At 39.4% G+C, this 17,014-nt stretch overlaps 3 protein-coding genes across 6 annotated transcripts in view; 1 reads left to right on the top strand and 2 right to left on the bottom strand.

Moving 5' to 3' along the window:
* The window catches only part of LOC145688540 (uncharacterized), a 573,543-nt gene that overhangs the window by 158,796 nt on the left and 397,733 nt on the right, over positions 1–17,014 (top strand). The gene's annotated exons all lie outside the window — the stretch shown is intronic.
* On the bottom strand, positions 860–3,721 carry LOC145687605 (uncharacterized). Its single transcript, XM_081761072.1, has one exon. The coding sequence runs from the start codon at positions 3,719–3,721 to the stop codon at positions 860–862; it is 2,862 nt and encodes a 953-aa protein (XP_081617198.1).
* On the bottom strand, positions 4,144–5,958 carry LOC145687604 (uncharacterized). The gene has a single exon (XM_081761071.1). The coding sequence runs from the start codon at positions 5,956–5,958 to the stop codon at positions 4,144–4,146; it is 1,815 nt and encodes a 604-aa protein (XP_081617197.1).

Genomic DNA, 17,014 nt, shown 5'->3' with positions numbered 1-17,014 from the left:
AGTGACGTTGCAGTAGCTGCTTGACTGAAAGTCTAAAAAAATAGCCCAAAAACCCCGAATCCGGAAAGTGTTAACACTAATATTATCTGTCTATAACTTATGGTTCACGAGATATAGCTCATTAAATCTCCGGAAATCGGCCATTTTTTGCTAATATCTCGGGAATGGTAAGAGTGAAGCGAAAAATCCCAACACTTTTTCAGATAGTTTTTGATGCTGTATTGAATGGAGGGTACAAGATTGAAAAGAATCGCAAATAACAGACACACTGTAATATGTTTATCCAAACAACGGTTTGTTGTTTTAACATATATTTAATAGTAACACATAATAAGGATTACACAAATTAATGGACTGTATTTAGTACACCGAAGATTGATAGATATTCTCATTGAAAAGGAAGGTAATTTGGTCCTCCAAGCACGATCGCGGTAGCGCGTTACACACAAAGCTCTTCACTCCCACACACTGACAAAAGATGCTTGGACGCGGCCTAACTGTAAATTTTGAACAATGGGAGGAAAGGAACCAGTATGCGAAACTTCGGGGTAGAGAAAAAGTCACCCAAGAGCCATCTGTACACAAAAATTGGCACTACATACAGACACTGTCAAAATTGAATATAAGGCTATTAGAAAAAATAATAATAATTATTTGGCAAATGACGGAATGGCCTAAACATAGCCCCCACCTTGAAACGCTCAAGTTTCAAAGAAAATAGTAACTTCACAAGCCTTGAATCACACAAATCACATACACTGCATAAAACTAATGAATATTAATAAGCTGAAACATGAGAACACTATTTACAAATTATAGGACAGCAGCTAATGCAATTGTCACAACACTACTGCCTGACCTATTTATTTTCGGAATTGAACGGGATTAAACACAGTTTCACAATAGGACGTTTCAGTTCGCCCTGGGCTGTTTTAATTGTAACTACACGCACTGCTCCATCGCGGCCTGAGTGAACTTCCTTGATCCTCCCAAGCTTGCATTGTAGTGGGGGGAGGTTGGATTCCTTTATTATTACCATGTCGCCCACCTTCAGGTTATCGTGTAGCGTAAACCACTTTGCCTTTTGCTGGAGGCAGGACAAATACTCTAATGACCAGCGACGCCAGAAATGCCTCACAAGCTGTTGTACCAGCTGCCATCTTCTAAGGTGAGAGAGGTTAGGGGACGAGCAGTCCTTCTCTGGGAGGGCCAAGAGGGATTCCCCAACTAAGAAGTGAGCAGGGGTAAGACAGGAGAGATCATTAGGATTCTCTGACAACGGTGTGAGAGGACGCGAGTTCAAAATTGCTTCGATTTGGGCCAGCACGGTGCACATCTCTTCGTAGCACAATGTTACATTTCCCATTATTCTTTTTAAATGGTGCTTGACACTCTTCACGCCGGCCTCCCATAAACCACCAAAGTGAGGGGAAGAAGGGGGATTAAAATGCCAAGTTATCCCCCTTTCGGAGAGGAATGATGTGGTCAGTTTATTTTCCTTGGAATGCGCACTGGCCTTCAACAGCTGATTTAATTCTTTACTAGCGCCCACAAAATTTCGACCACAGTCACTATAAAAATCACTTGGAACACCCCTGCGGGCTATAAATCGCTTCAAAGCGGCTAGAAATGAATTGGTGCTGGCATCAGATACCAATTCAAGGTGTAGGGCCTTGGTAGCGAGACACACAAACAGAACAATGTAGCCCTTACCCTTAATACGGCTTCTTCCATAGCTGTTTTCCAAACATATGGCCCAGCGTAGTCTACACCAGTCTTGGAAAAGCACTTGCCGGGATGCTGGCAGTGACCCCATAATTTGAGTCTGAGTTTTTGTATTGAAACGCTGACACCGTACACATTTGTGAATGACATCACGCACTAAACTTCTGGCCCCCAGCACCCAAAACTTTGTTCGCAGGGTAGCCAGCACTAATTGAGGCCCACCATGCAAAGTGTTTGCATGCTCACATTCCACCAATAGACGAGTAAGTTTATGCCTTTTGGGCATCAAAATAGGGTGTTTCCTATCCACGGACATTTCGGCATTCTGCAACCTTCCACCAACACGTAAAATTCCATCACTGTCAATAAAGGGAGTCAAACATAACAAACTGCTCTTACGGGGAAGGGGTTGTTCATTCTGTAGACGCTTAAGCTCTGTAGAAAAAACACTTTGTTGCACCACCTTGACCAGGCACAAAAGACTTTCTTCTAATTCTGTCGCGGTCAATGAACCACGAAGCTTCTGTTTTGGGTTTCTGCAATTGTAAATAAACCGCCGACACCAGCTCACCACTCTTTTCAACTTTGACAGGGAGGAGTAGCGGTTCGCAAGGTCATTTTCGGTGTTTACACACATGACTGTGACACATTTTCTTCTTTCTTCCTCAACTCCACTTGAGGTAGCCGGAGTAGAAAATGACGCTGGCAACACTGCTTCGCGCATCCACGAAGGACCCTCCCACCACAGAGGGTGACCTAAGAGCTCCTGGGGCATGACCCCCCGCGTAGCATAGTCCGCTGGATTGTCCTTACTCTCGACATGTCTCCATTGGGGGGCGGGCAGAATATTTTGTATTTTCGCTACTCTGTTAGCAACGAAGGTTCGCCATTTGTCCGGTGACTGAGCTAACCACGATAACACGACCATAGAATCCGTAAAGGCTCCAGCTTCTTTCACATCGAGATTAATTGCATTAGCAATTGTTTTTAGTAGCTTAGCCAACAATAATGCCGCACACAATTCCAAGCGGGGAAGGGACACAGCTTTGATGGGCGCAACCTTAGTCTTAGCCGCAATGAGGCTTACGACCACACCCCCGTCTGCACATTCTGATCGTAGGTAGGCCACTGCACAATAAGCTCGTTCGCTAGCATCACAATGACCTATCAGCTGACAGCTGACAGCGTCAGATGGCATGATGCATCGCGCTACCTTCACCTCACGTAACAAAAATAATGAGTCACAGTAGGCTTGCCACACTCCACTGGTTTCAAGAGAAAGGGGTTCATCCCAGCCTAAGTTTTCCTTCCATAAGGATTGCAATAGTATCTTAGCCTTTATAGTCACTGGGGAAAGAAGACCAAGAGGATCGAAGATTTTGGCCACTTCCGATAATACCTTCCGTTTTGTCCACACAGAGGGAGGAGGAGGGATGGATACACTGAAACCAAATTCGTCACTTACAGGTGACCACTGCACCCCGAGAGTCTTAAAGTTGCTTTCTTCACTGAAATTGAAGGGCACATCCATTTCGCGCAAGTGGGGGGGAACGGCCTCAAGCACTTCTGGTTCACTAGATAACCATTTTCGAAGCTCAAAACCGCATTCCCGTAACAGTTGAATTAGCTGCTGCTGCAACTCAATTGCGTCCCTCACACTGCTCGCACCTCCGAGGTAGTCGTCCATGAAAAAATCCCGTTTCACGGCTTCGGCTGCTAGCGGGTATCTCTCCCCTTCATCTTCGACCGCCTGGAGTAGGCATCTCGTGGCAAGGAAGCTAGCAGGAGCGGTACCATAAGTGACGGTGAGTAGGCGATAGTCCTGTATAGTTTCACTTGGCGAGTTTCTCCAAACAATCCTTTGATAGTCCACATCGTCCTTATGCACTCGTATGGCACGGTACATCTGTTTAATATCAGCACATAATGGCACACGATGTTCGCGAAAGCGAACTAGAATAGGAAAAATGTCTTCCTGTAATTTCGGGCCCACCATGAGCCTTTGATTTAAGGACACCCCAGAAGTTGTTTCCACCCTTCCATCGAAAACCACTCGTACTTTCGTGGTAGAGCTGGTAGGTTTTAAGACCGCGTGATGCGGCAGGTAGCAGCCTTTTTCGGGGGGCACATTCTTCTCCCCGGGGGGATAAGCTCCATATGTCCCAATTCAAGATATTCGTCCATGAACTCACGATACTGCCGCTGTAACACAGGTTGTTTCGCTAATTTGCGTTCCATGTTCAATAATCTCTTAATCGCGATCTCGCGTGATTCTCCTAGTTCTGGCGCGCTACCCCTGAAAGGTAGTCTAACCACATAACGTCCCTGTGAGTCACGGTGGTGGGTTTTCAGAAAATGTTCCTCACAATCCTTTTCTTCTTTGGATACGTGCGTTTGCTGAGGCAGCTCTTCTAGTTCCTAGAACCTTTGAAGGGCAGAATCTATTTCACATGATACACGGCATGATGTCACTGTCACGTTGCTGGCTTTAGAACCTACACTTCCGGATAACACCCATCCCAGTGTCGTTTCAAAAGCAATAGGTGAGCCTGCGGGCCCGACCCGCTTTCCCCCGAGCATGAGAGACGGAAACACGTCAGCACCGAGAATAATGTCAATGGACCCTACCTCATTAAAAGTGGGGTCCGCCAACCTTAAACCTGTCAAATGTGGCCAGAACGTTGCTTCGGGACATGGCTGTTTTGGTAGATTTGAGGTCACCTTGGGCACCACAACAGCCTTAGTTTCGAATGTTTCGTAACTTCCGCCTAGAGGTTGAAACTTCAAATTCACCATAGCACTGGCAGTCCCTACCCCTGCTCCAGTTATACCGGAAATCATCACACTGGATCTGATTTTTCGAAGACCAAGTTTCTGCACGGAATTTTCAGTGACAAAACTGCACTCCGATGCGCAATCGAGCATACACCGGAATGGATATGGCACACCATCCTTCCCTAATATTTTCACGATAGCAGTACACAATAGGACATGAGGAACACTGACTTCGGAAGTCACATGAGAGGCAACACTTGTTTCCTGAGATTGTACTGGGTTCGACGTCGACTCACTTCTATTAAAATGTAATAATGTATGATGTTTCTTATCACACTTTCGACATTTACTGGATGAGCATTTGTCCTTCCAACATGCTTTGCGCAGGCAATTAAAGCATAGTTTTTTCTCCTTGACGAACGCGACACGATCTTCTACTGTTCGTTTGGTAAATTCGGCACATTTGTAAAGAGGGTGGTCAGAACTACACATTTCACATTGAGTTTGAGTTCGTTGAGCGGTACTGACATAAGACGACGATGATTTCTTTTCGCGGCCTTTCATTGGGTCACTAGTGGCGGGTGGTTGTCTCGGCTTGTCATTGGCCGCAACAGCAAGAGCGCGGGCTCTATTGTTCAAAAATGCCGCGAGTTGCTCAAAAGATGGCTGCTCACTTGAGTTCAAAGAAAGCTCCCATTGTCTACGTGTCTCGTTGTCTAATTTGTCCGCTGTATGGTACACTAAGAGCGCATCCCAATGTTCGATTGGTTGTTCCAACACCTTAAGAGAACGCGTACACTCCATGGTGGTGTCTATCAATTTTCTTAACGCGGCTGCTGATTCCTGTTTAATGGAAGGTTGTGTAACTAACCGTTTCAAAATCGAGTTTACTATTTCTCGCTTATTATGATAGCGCGCGTTTAACATGACCCATGCTTCCTTATAATTACTATCCGTTATCTGCATAGCTTGTAAAAGCTGTGCCGGCTCCCCTTGCAACGATGTTTTTAAATACTGCATTTTTTGAGCACCTGTCAGTTTCTCGTTATTATGCACAGGGGCCACGAATAAGTCATCGAACGAAAGCCACTCGAATAGATTTCCTGAGAACACTGGAAGCTGGAGTTTGGGTAACCTAATGTCACTCACTTGTTGCACTTCAGACACAGGGTTTGGGGGAGGGGGTTGTGATACTTGTAATCCAATTAATGACACCCGCAGTTTCACTATCCTGTTGTCCATCTCCGCAATGTCCACTTCTTCCCTTGTGTATTCTTCGTCTGTTGATACCGAAGCACATTCTTCCAACAACGCTGAGCATTCTCGTTCAAGATCCATTACTTTTTCTTTGTGAACAAGAATGGCGTTCACTTCACTTGTCGTCAAAAGCTCTACGGCTTTTTCCGCTCTTGTGATTTTGGACTTTAGGGTCCGTTTCTTCACAGCAAATGTCTCCATCTTAGCACACGAAACACTTTAAACCGAAATAAAATGTTCACACTGTTCGTTTAAAACTGCTCACAACGGTTACGAATCCGGCCCGAAAAGAGGACCATGTAATATGTTTATCCAAACAACGGTTTGTTGTTTTAACATATATTTAATAGTAACACATAATAAGGATTACACAAATTAATGGACTGTATTTAGTACACCGAAGATTGATAGATATTCTCATTGAAAAGGAAGGTAATTTGGTCCTCCAAGCACGATCGCGGTAGCGCGTTACACACAAAGCTCTTCACTCCCACACACTGACAAAAGATGCTTGGACGCGGCCTAACTGTAAATTTTGAACAATGGGAGGAAAGGAACCAGTATGCGAAACTTCGGGGTAGAGAAAAAGTCACCCAAGAGCCATCTGTACACAAAAATTGGCACTACATACAGACACTGTCAAAATTGAATATAAGGCTATTAGAAAAAATAATAATTATTTGGCAAATGACGGAATGGCCTAAACACACACTGACATAGAGAATTCAGCAATGAACATTTTAAGTTCCTTGAACATCTTTTAAAACTTTATGTTTATCTATCTTTTTTTCTTTAATGGTATTATCTTTAATTCTGTCCTCCTCAAAATATAGTGTAACGTAGATTGCAAACCTAGTATTCAAGTTTCTACAATATCTTGTTTTAAGTTGCTTTGTCACATATGAAATTCTAGCTCTACTCATGTTTTATATCTGATACAGTCATGTTGTTTTGCAATTGATTTGACAATAGTATAATGGCAAGTTATTCTACGCTGCTATTAAGGGATTAAAGGATTCTGAGATATGGACATATTATAACAATTGGAACACCGATTCCTATTTTCTTCCCACTTCCTTTCTTTCATTCTAAGATATATGCCAACATAACCCTGAAACACTTATTTAATTATTTTAAATGACAATTTCAAATACTACGTTTCATGTCTGTAACCTTCAGCGATTCTGAAATAAAGACATTTTATTATAATAATTGTAAACCCATTCGTCTACTCATTTTCACGTAGATTAAAAAAAAAAATCCTTAGTGCTAGTTTGCGGCTCAAATTCTATGAACTACCCAATTCTGAGTTACTAGCTTAAGCAGTTTATCCAAGGCGTTGATCAGTCAATCAGTCAAGATTTATTATTTTATATAGCGAGATAACAAGCCTATTATATAGATGAAAGTGCATTTAAAAATTCGGACTAACTGGATGTAACTTATGGTGTGCCACTTAAAAAGAAGGCCCTATTTTCTTGCATATCCCATAAAAATACAATATAGGAATAACAGACATTGGATCATTAATTGCACCCTTAGTTCAAAATATGCTATTTTACTTGTGAAGATTTTTTTAGTAAATTATTTGAAAAATGTAATCTGAATCTGGAGTTTTTTTTTTAACATCTTATTGTTGGATGTGGTTTGGTTTGGAACACCTTAGTTGTGACATCTAAACCAAATATATGCCCAGCGGTAATAAATACATACTTTCGCGGCCATTCATTTGGGAATCTGGATATAAAATTTAAGTACAAGACACGTTGAAAAATTAACAATTAAGATATGGCATTTGACCATTCCTTAACTTATAAAAACTTTGGTTTACCAATATTTCTTTATAAATCACATTTACTCTGTCTGTCCGCATGTCCGACAGCTCGGTAGATAAAATATCTCAATAACTACTGGGACTGCAATCAATTTTGGCCAAGATGTCTTCTTTCTCACCTCAACCACAGGTTAGTGGTGAACATGGAAATTTCAAAACTTTTCTCTTCCTTGGGAGAGCTGTTTTATACTTTGATAAGTTCTCTTCTTTGTAACTGCATCTAGATATTCTATCCTTGGTTTTCCTCTTCCTGGTTTCCCTTTCAACTTTCCCTCTATCAACACGGTGATCCAATCGAAGTGCCGAATAAGATGGCCAAGCATCCTGCTGCTTCTTTCTCCTGAGCTCCTTCGTGGCTAAGCGGTTAGCGTACGCGACTTTGGCGTGGGAGGCCCGGGTTCGATTCCCTGCGGGAGCTCATTTGGTTCGGATTCCACTTTAATCAGTAGGTCCACGTCTCATATAGCCTCGCTGCCGAACGAGACGTTAAACTCAACTCAACTAGTGCGGAGGTTAAGTGGGCAATTCTATAAGAATTGTGCACTTCTGAAAAAAAAAAAAGGTGAAACCTTCAGGAATAATTGTTTACACACGGCAGAAGAAATCTATAGGTAGGGCCCAAAAGTTTTTTGCCGACATATTGGAAAATGGCCGCCACCTTGAAAAATATGGCTATTTTTCGCAATATCAATTTTAAGTAGCCACTGCTTCAACACTATTCATCAGAATTTCCTGCTTGATACGTTATTCTCTTTAGAATAAAACAGGCTTTTAAATGCAATATAGCGCATGTCCGTATGACGTACAAAAAAAGGAAATTTGCAGGAAATCGGGAATTTTTCTTTAAAAATATCGTTTTTGGAAGTTTGAGCGATCTTAGAGTCACCTCAGGTGGGAGTACGCGACCCTAATATACCCTGAAATAACACAAAGGGTTATGGTATCGCTTTGCCAAATAACACTGGAGTATCCTATATAATAACAAGAGAAAAAATATTTCCTAATTCTGTTTGAAAGTATGAAATTTACGTTAACAGGGAAAATTGCGATCTAGAATTTCGGGATAAATTGATATTCGAACGAATGTCATGGCTAACACTCCATTTTCTTTAAAACGATACAATTTCTCAATTGCAATGCTGTACATGGCCCTGTGAGGTATGATAAAAGGGAAATTGGGGGAAATCGGGAAATATATCTGAAAACCGTTAAAAAAGAGATTTCTTTCTCCTGAAAAGATTCCGGGTAGAAGCACGTGACCTTAGTGTACGCTGAAAAATACATTGGAGTATTGGTAATGTTTCTGCCAATTACTATTCCGATATCATACATAGAAACGTTGTGAAATATAATTTCCCAATATTGTTTGCTAGGACAAAACATTACTTTTTTAGCAGTATTTCATAAGAGTTATCTCTGATGTTAAGTAGAGAAAAGCACTTAACTCATTGTGGATTACTGCCTATGTTTCCAGACGTTGCGCATCCAGATGCTATGATTAGATATTCAATGTCAGTAGTAGCGGATGCTGTAAATTATCTCAATTAAGGTCAAACACCCAGCATTACCTGCGATGTTTCCCTGTATGCTATTGCGAAACGTATTCAGTGGACATGTCCTGAAAAGTTTGGTGAAGACAGATATGTTGTGATGATGGGGCCCAACATCTGGATAAGGTTATCACGAATGTACTCGGAGCTCTTGTAGATGGCAGTGTATGGGCTGAATGTATCATTGAGGCTGCATTAACATCTTCGGGTAGAGCTCAGTCTTATATCAAAGTGCTTCGTATTACAAGGCAACATATGCACATCAGGCGACATTATGTGCCCTGTTTACCTTGTCAAAACAAGCTTATACTCAATATATTAATGGACATGAAGAAAAACATGGTACTGTCGAGCCTCTTCCGTTTCAGGAATAGTGTAAAGACAATTGTGAAATTATTCAATGTTTCGCATATTGGAGTACAACTATGGAACAAGAGAATTCGATTCTGAAATTTTTGACATCAATCTGAAGCTATAACTTTGAGCTCTATATGAACTCTCTGACAAGACACTCCTTGGTTATTTTTATTTAACCGCAAAAAAAAAAAAAAAAAAAAAAAAAAAAAAAAAAAAAAAACTATGCCAGATGGCTTCCAGCGTGACATGAAAAATCTGCCAGAGATCCACTCGAGAATTCATGAGAAGTTTTGAGCTGGGAAGTTTACTGCCGACATTAGTGGGATATTATTTTCTGCAATGCGTACGTTAAGAGAAAAGGAGGTGCAGTGGGACTAACAGAAAACCCAGGTGTTTTGAGGTGTTAGATGGTAGCTGGTCCTGAAGTAACAAGATTGATACAACATTTTGAAGAAGGGTTTACAAGCCTAACACAACCTTGAAGAAATACCATGAATGCTCATCGAGAACCCAGTCTTTATTTTTCAAACACGTAAAGACTTTGAAAAACACTATTGAGGATTCAGGTAATCCATCTGAGGACAGCAGCCAAAACTTTCGAAATGTGCACAATAAAGTTATTGTTTCACAAAAAAAGAATTGTGGATTTAAGAGAAATAAGAGACCCTGGAATCCATCAATTTAAATAATTTGTCATCAACAGACTTGAGCAGCAAGTAGTATCAATTGAGAAACCGATCAAACGCAATCAATTGAAGTTATTCAAAACAAAATCTCCAACCAAGAGCAAACCCCAGTTGCTGATGAGAAGAGCAAGAAATGACGCCTGCCTCTCTTCAAAATTATATATCGTGTGTCAGCAGCAAAGTTCTGATCTTGATGATTTTTTTAGCCATGAAAGCCACCATTTCCACCTTCTTTGTCAGACTGTGGACGTATTCGAAAATCTAAGAAATCTGAAGCCTGATCTTCTTCAGTGTTTCAGAAATGTTTGTTACTATCCAGCCACAAACCTTCAGCATCATGTGCCATACTGGATGGCCTAACCTTAGTCCATATGATAAATACTGGAGATACCAAGACGTTTGATGTGTACGCAGAGATTTGCCAGCATAGTTCTTCATGAATGGGACAGTATAAACAGAATTTGCATTGTCTGGAATGACCACCAACCTGACAGTTTGAAAGCTGAGACCAGGATGCATAGAGGTGTTGGCATAAGACAAAAAGTTCGTGGTAATACGCCTGTTCCTAGAACTTGAAAGAACGTTTTGTTCAATGGTGATAACAAGAAGGAACTCTTCGATCTACTTGCAACTAAACTCGTATTTCGAGTCGGGAAAGAAGGTGCTGGAATGACCACCAACCTGACAGTTTGAAAGCTGAGACCAGGATGCATAGAGGTGCTGGCATAAGACGAAAAGTTCGTAGTAATACACCTGTTCCTAGAACTTGAAAGAACGTTTTGTTCAATGGTGATAACAAGAAGGAACTCTTCGATCTACTTGCAACTAAACTCGTATTTCGAGTCGGGAAAGAAGTGGCAACTACGAAAGGGGAAGCGATATTATGCAATACACCATTATGTACCCATAAAGATATTCAGCCATGTAGTCAAGAGGAAGCGGATATAAGACTTATGCTTTATGCTAAGGAGGTTTGTCAAGCTGGAAACAAATCTATGATCATTCGGACAGTGGACACTGATATGGTGCTTTGCCAAAATTTAATCAACTACAACCAGATTTCTTATGGATTGCATTTGGTACTGGAAAGACTTCAGAGTACATCCCAATTCATCTACTATTTACCAAGCTTGGAGTCGAAAAAACTACTTCCCTTCTATTTTTCCATGCATTGTCGGGTTAGGACACAAATTCCTCGTTTACTGATTATGGAAAAAAGCTTGGGAAACACTCAGAAATCTCCCAAGATCACACAAACATTCCACATTTTGTCTCAGCAACCTGCAGAAATTGAGATTTTTATGGACGAAGTTGACAAATTTCTTGTTTTGATGTATGACAAGTCATGTTATAGCACAGTTAATGAGTGTAGGAAAGAATTCTTTACATAGAAAGGACGTTCCATGGAAAGAATACCACCAGCAAATCAGCTTTATTTTAACATGTCTTGAGGAGTGCTTATCAAACTGTTTATTGTTGGAAACAGTGTTCGGTTATACAACCTACCTTACCTGATGAAGGCCTTTGGAGTTGGCACAGAAATGAAACTGGAGCTGGAAGCCAACATGGAAACTCTTCCTGAAGCAGCTCGTACATATAGGGAATTATTCAGTCGTTCTTGCAAAAAGTGCAACACTCCTCGCTGAATGTGCAAAATGCAGTGTGCAATGCTCACCAATGCATTGCCCAATGTTTTACAAGTGTATTGACTGAAAATGAAAGCGAACAATTCAAACTTTCTACTTGTGTTGACACTAGCGATGATTATTTTAATGACGTTGAGATTGAAATCTCTAATACTTTTTCTCGTTTTATTTCGAACGTGTCAGATAGGAGCAAATATGTTTATTGTGTCAAAATAAAAAAAAAAGAATGATGAAGTACAATGATGCAAAATTAAATAAATGTATATTTATATATTTAATTGTATTTATATGTATGAAGTGTTATAAATAATAAGCACAAACAAATGAAATATTATCAATAATTTCCCTTTATATCTCCAGGTTTCAAAATAAAAGGTGTAAAAAGAACCACCCTAATGTACAATTGTATAATTAAGAGGATTGGGAAATTATTTCTTATAACGTTACTATGTATGATATCGGAATACTAATTGGCAGAAACATTACCAATACTCCAATGTATTTTCAGGGTACACTAAGGTCACGTGCTTCTACCCGGAATCTTTTCAGGAGAAAGAAACCTTTTTAAAATGATTTTCAGATATATTTCCCGATTTTCCCCAATTTCCCTTTTCTCATACCTCCCAAGGCCATGTACAGCATTGCAATTGAGAAATTGTATAATTGTAAAGAAAATGTAGTGTTAGCTATGAAATTCGTTCGAATATTAATTTATCCCGAAATCCTAGATCGCAGTTTTCTTTGTTAGCGTAAATTTTCTACTTTCAAACAGAATTAGGAAATATTTTTTTTTCTCCTGTCATTATATAGGATATTTCAATGTTATTTGGCAAAGAGATACCATAACCCCTCTGTGTTATTTGAGGGTACATTAGGGTCCAGTAGACACACCTGTGGAGTCTCTAGAGGGGGGGCTGAAACTTCCAAAAATGATAATTTTCTAAAAGAAAAAATCCCGATTTCCTGTAAATTTCCCTTTTCTTGTATTTTATACGGACATGCGCTATATTACAATTAAAAGCCTGTTCTATTGTGAAGAGAGCGACGTATCAACCATGAAATTCGGACGAATAGTGCTGAAGCAATAGCTACTTAAAATTTGTATTGTGAAAAATAGTCGTATTTTTTAAGATGGCAGCAATTTTCCAATATGGCGACTAAAACTTTGGGCCCTACCTCTAGATTTCTTCTGCCGGGTGTAAACAATTATTCCTCGAAGTTTCACCTTTTTTTTTCAGAAGTGCACAATTTTTATGTTAACGTCCCTACTAAACTGTTTTTTCCCATTCTCTTCATGATTTGTCGTCCTTCATTAATTTTCTTTACTACGTCTTAATTCATTTTCCTTTCTGTCCACGGTATAATAAGCATTCTGCACCAACACCACATTTCAAATTATTCCAGGATGCAGAGGTTCGAAAGTTAAGAATCGAGTTTGTGATAGAAATCAACTTTCTTTTATGCTTTAACGTTGATCACTATTATGAGAAAATGGCAATAGATACTGAGAAGCAGTTAATTGCAATCGATTAAACGTCTCAAGAATATATTTTATCCATATATTTAACTTTCTAGTAAAACCGGAAGTGAAACAAACCTACTACAACTCCTGGTTACAATATTCACCTACATAGAGCAAAAACGATAAGTGATAGTGAGAACCGTTTTCTTTCATTTTTTTCGTTTTTTTTTTAAGTCGATTAGCTTCCTTAAAATGCGTTATATAGTCTCTTAACAGTCTATATTCAAACCGGTAGTGTCAAAAATGAATCACTTCCGGTTTTAACGTTGATCGCTATAGAGTAAAAGCGGTACATTAGCGATAACCGGTTTCCTGATATCAATTAAATATCCTTAGAATATACTCCATCTGAAATATACTCTTCCTACTAAAATTGGAAGTGGTACAAATATGCTACCACATCTGGTTTCAATATTAATTAAGAAACTATCACTTCATACAAACCAAATTTCTTCGCTTATTGTACACGTGACACTGCTGCTTATGTCACATTACCAGAATTGTAAATATAAAGTATGTCGAATATGTACAAACTAGCAAGCACGGCTCTTGGGTTCAATTGAGCTTGAGCCCATATAAGTGTGAGACACCGTAAGGTTATTGACCACGAGTCCAAGCGAGTGTGAGCATCACTGAAGATACCGAGCCCAAGCTCGAGGAAGTGCAAGTTAGAAATAGCATGAACCTTACTAATATTATTAAGTGGGTGCCAGATTTGTTGACTGTGAGACTAAGCTCGCGCGAGCTCCAATGCATCAAATGCTCGGCAACTTTTCTGTTGCCGTCGCCAGTGAGCGAGGGTATGGCAACAAAACTGTTTTGTCTCCGTAAAGTTGCTGACTGCAGGCGACAGCGACGAGATAGTTGTGCAACTGTTTTGTCGCTGTCGCCTGCAGTCAGCAACTTTACGGAGACAAAACAGTTTTGTTGCCATACCCTCGCTCACTGGCGACGGCAACAGAAAAGTTGCCGAGCATTTGATATCACAATTTACATAATCGACAACCGGAACAGTTCACATAATCGCTGGTTTCGGGCATTTAAAAAAAAAAAACTATAGCCCATTCCAATGGTTAAATAAATAAATTTAAATAAATGAAAAAAGACCTGCTTGGATAAATTTCAAAGTCATCCTTTTCTACTAATTTCAAGACGCTCAATCCAATAGAACTATTTTAACATGCCCCTCTCTGGGGTATCGAGAAAAATAATCTCAAAATTGGGTGGATTGAGCATCCTCAAATTAGTACGAAAAGTCTATTGGACATGTACCCTATCGTGGGCACCTTTACCATTTGCATGAGTTTTTTTAAATTTGTTTCTTTTTTTAATCATTTCCCACTCGGAATTAGCGTGCACAGGTTTTCGAGCGTGTTAAAGGTCTATAAGTTCAAAAAAAAAAATCATGAGTGAAACTAACAATGCGGAACTAAATAATTTGAAAAGATTAACAATGAGGACGGGGGATGGACTCAGACGACATATATAACATTATTATAACAAGATCTTCTAAAATGTTCTTGCAATTTTTAGAAGTAAGGGGCCATGGCTCCCAGCAAATTATCCTAATTACACCAATGCTATCAAATTTTGGAAGGTAGCGGCAACAGGGGCGTCATTTCGAACTTCGCTTGAGGGGTGCAAGAGCACAACCGACATAAAACTTTCACGTTTTGTACTAGTATATTAATATACAATATATTAGAGTATTTATATAGGCCTATATATTTCTCAAACTTTTTGGGGGCAATTTCCCCCTCCTGTCTCCCTAAATGACGTCCCTGAGCGTCAATGAGCGACAAAAATAACAGCATTATGTAAGCTAATACGAACGGGAACAATTATTCGAATCAAAAGATAACAATAATAACGAAAATATAAAACGACTGGAAATAACTAACAGAACGAAACTAACAAAAGCAGCAATCCGACAACACTGTACCGTAATTGTACTCTCAGATGTTCTACGTATAGCCATAAAATAAAAATTGGCTTTCTTCGTTCTTCCTGCGTATTCTTCACGTTTTAAAATCGGCTATTTTTATACTGTACAGTTTTTTTTTCTTTTTTATATTTAAAATGGAAAGAAAATTGATAATGATAATTTTATCTCTATTTTTCTAGTTGTGGGAAATTAATGAAAGTAGTAGTGTGTAGTATGACAGCGATATGTCATTATCGATTAATGTACGCTCATGTCCAAAATGATTGTCGCATATCTATAACTGTCTTATTGTAAGAATATAATTTGATAATGATTTTGCAGGGTACTTTTAATACTGATACTATGTGTATAATCGGGAAATGTATATTTGTGATAAATTTCATAGGAAAATAATTATAAATACGAAAGTTAGAATGAGTAAAATAAAATGTTGCTAAATGGACAATACAGTTTTATTTTCGTTTTATTGTTCTTACTCTTTTGACATGAAATTTTCCATATACATGTCTTTGCTGATTATACACATACTAACATTACAAGAAATACCGGGCAAATTCGTTATCAAATTATATTCCTACAACATATTTATAGACATGCGACAATAATTTTGGACATGAGTGTACCTATGTGTGTTGCTTTTTTCTTGGATGGAAAGCTCATTCTAGTTTCTTACAACAGCAAAACACACTTCATTCAATAATTTCTTCTTTATATGTATTTCTTCTTTAACGCTGGGCGTTTCTCTATTTCCTCAATTAATATTTCATAGTCTTTATCACTAATTAAAGACATGCTAGTCACTAATCAAATAATGTATTAGTTTCCATTGCGAACACTTCTTTTCACGTGCTACACACGGAACGGAATTAATTTATTTAACCATTGGAATGGGCTGTAGTTTTTTTTTTTTTTTTTTAATGCCCGAAACCAGCAATTATGTGAACTGTTCCGGTTGCCGATTATGTAAATTGTGATATCAAATGCTCGGCAACTTTTCTGTTGCCGTCGCCAGTGAGCGAGGGTATGGCAACAAAACTGTTCTGTCTCCGTGAAGTTGCTGACTGCAGGCGACAGCGACGAGATAGTTGCGCAACTGTTTTGTTGCCAGTGAGCGGTAGGCCTTAGATGTTGCGCAACTGTTCCGTCGCCGAGCTGTTGCCCTGCTGTCGCCCTGCTTGGCGACACCTCGGCAACTTTTCTGTCGCCGTCGCCTCAGTGAGCGGACTCCCATAAGACTCAATGCATTTAGCCAGAGCAACAAGATAGTTGCCCGACAAAATGTTGCCAGTGAGCGGTAGGTCTTACTAATTGGCCTCCTCTGAGGCATAGCACGTACTTTCTTTCAAAAAAATAAATAAATAAATAAATAAATAAATAAAAATAAAAAATAAAAAATGAACTGCTAAAGAGTGTAAAGGAGATCATGCGAAACATAGATTTATTTTTATTTCTAGTAGTTCCATTTTTTTATGGTAGATTGCATTTGATGTCATTTAGCAACGCAAGGAGCAACTTCTAGCATTATAGAATTACACACTTTTGTTTCCATAGTACAAAATAGTATCAGATAGACATAATAGTTGCCACGTAGTGCAATTCGCGTCTCCAGACGAAGACCCGAAAGGAATACAATCGCTTTATTTTGATGTGTAGAATAATCCTCTGTAATCGATGGTCGTCAGTTTCAGAACACCCGATATATATATATATATATATA

This window comes from Thermobia domestica, chromosome 6, assembly GCF_964235325.1.
Source record: "Thermobia domestica chromosome 6, izTheDome1.hap1.1, whole genome shotgun sequence".
NCBI lineage: Eukaryota > Metazoa > Arthropoda > Insecta > Zygentoma > Lepismatidae > Thermobia > Thermobia domestica.
Note: the sequence above shows the minus strand (reverse complement) of the source record. Positions and strands in the feature narration are given on the sequence as shown.

Excerpts from the sequence above, each read along its gene's own strand:
- LOC145687605 (XM_081761072.1), bottom strand. The coding sequence starts at position 3,721 with ATGGTGGGCCCGAAATTACAGGAAGACATTTTTCCTATTCTAGTTCGC.
- LOC145687604 (XM_081761071.1), bottom strand. The coding sequence starts at position 5,958 with ATGGAGACATTTGCTGTGAAGAAACGGACCCTAAAGTCCAAAATCACA.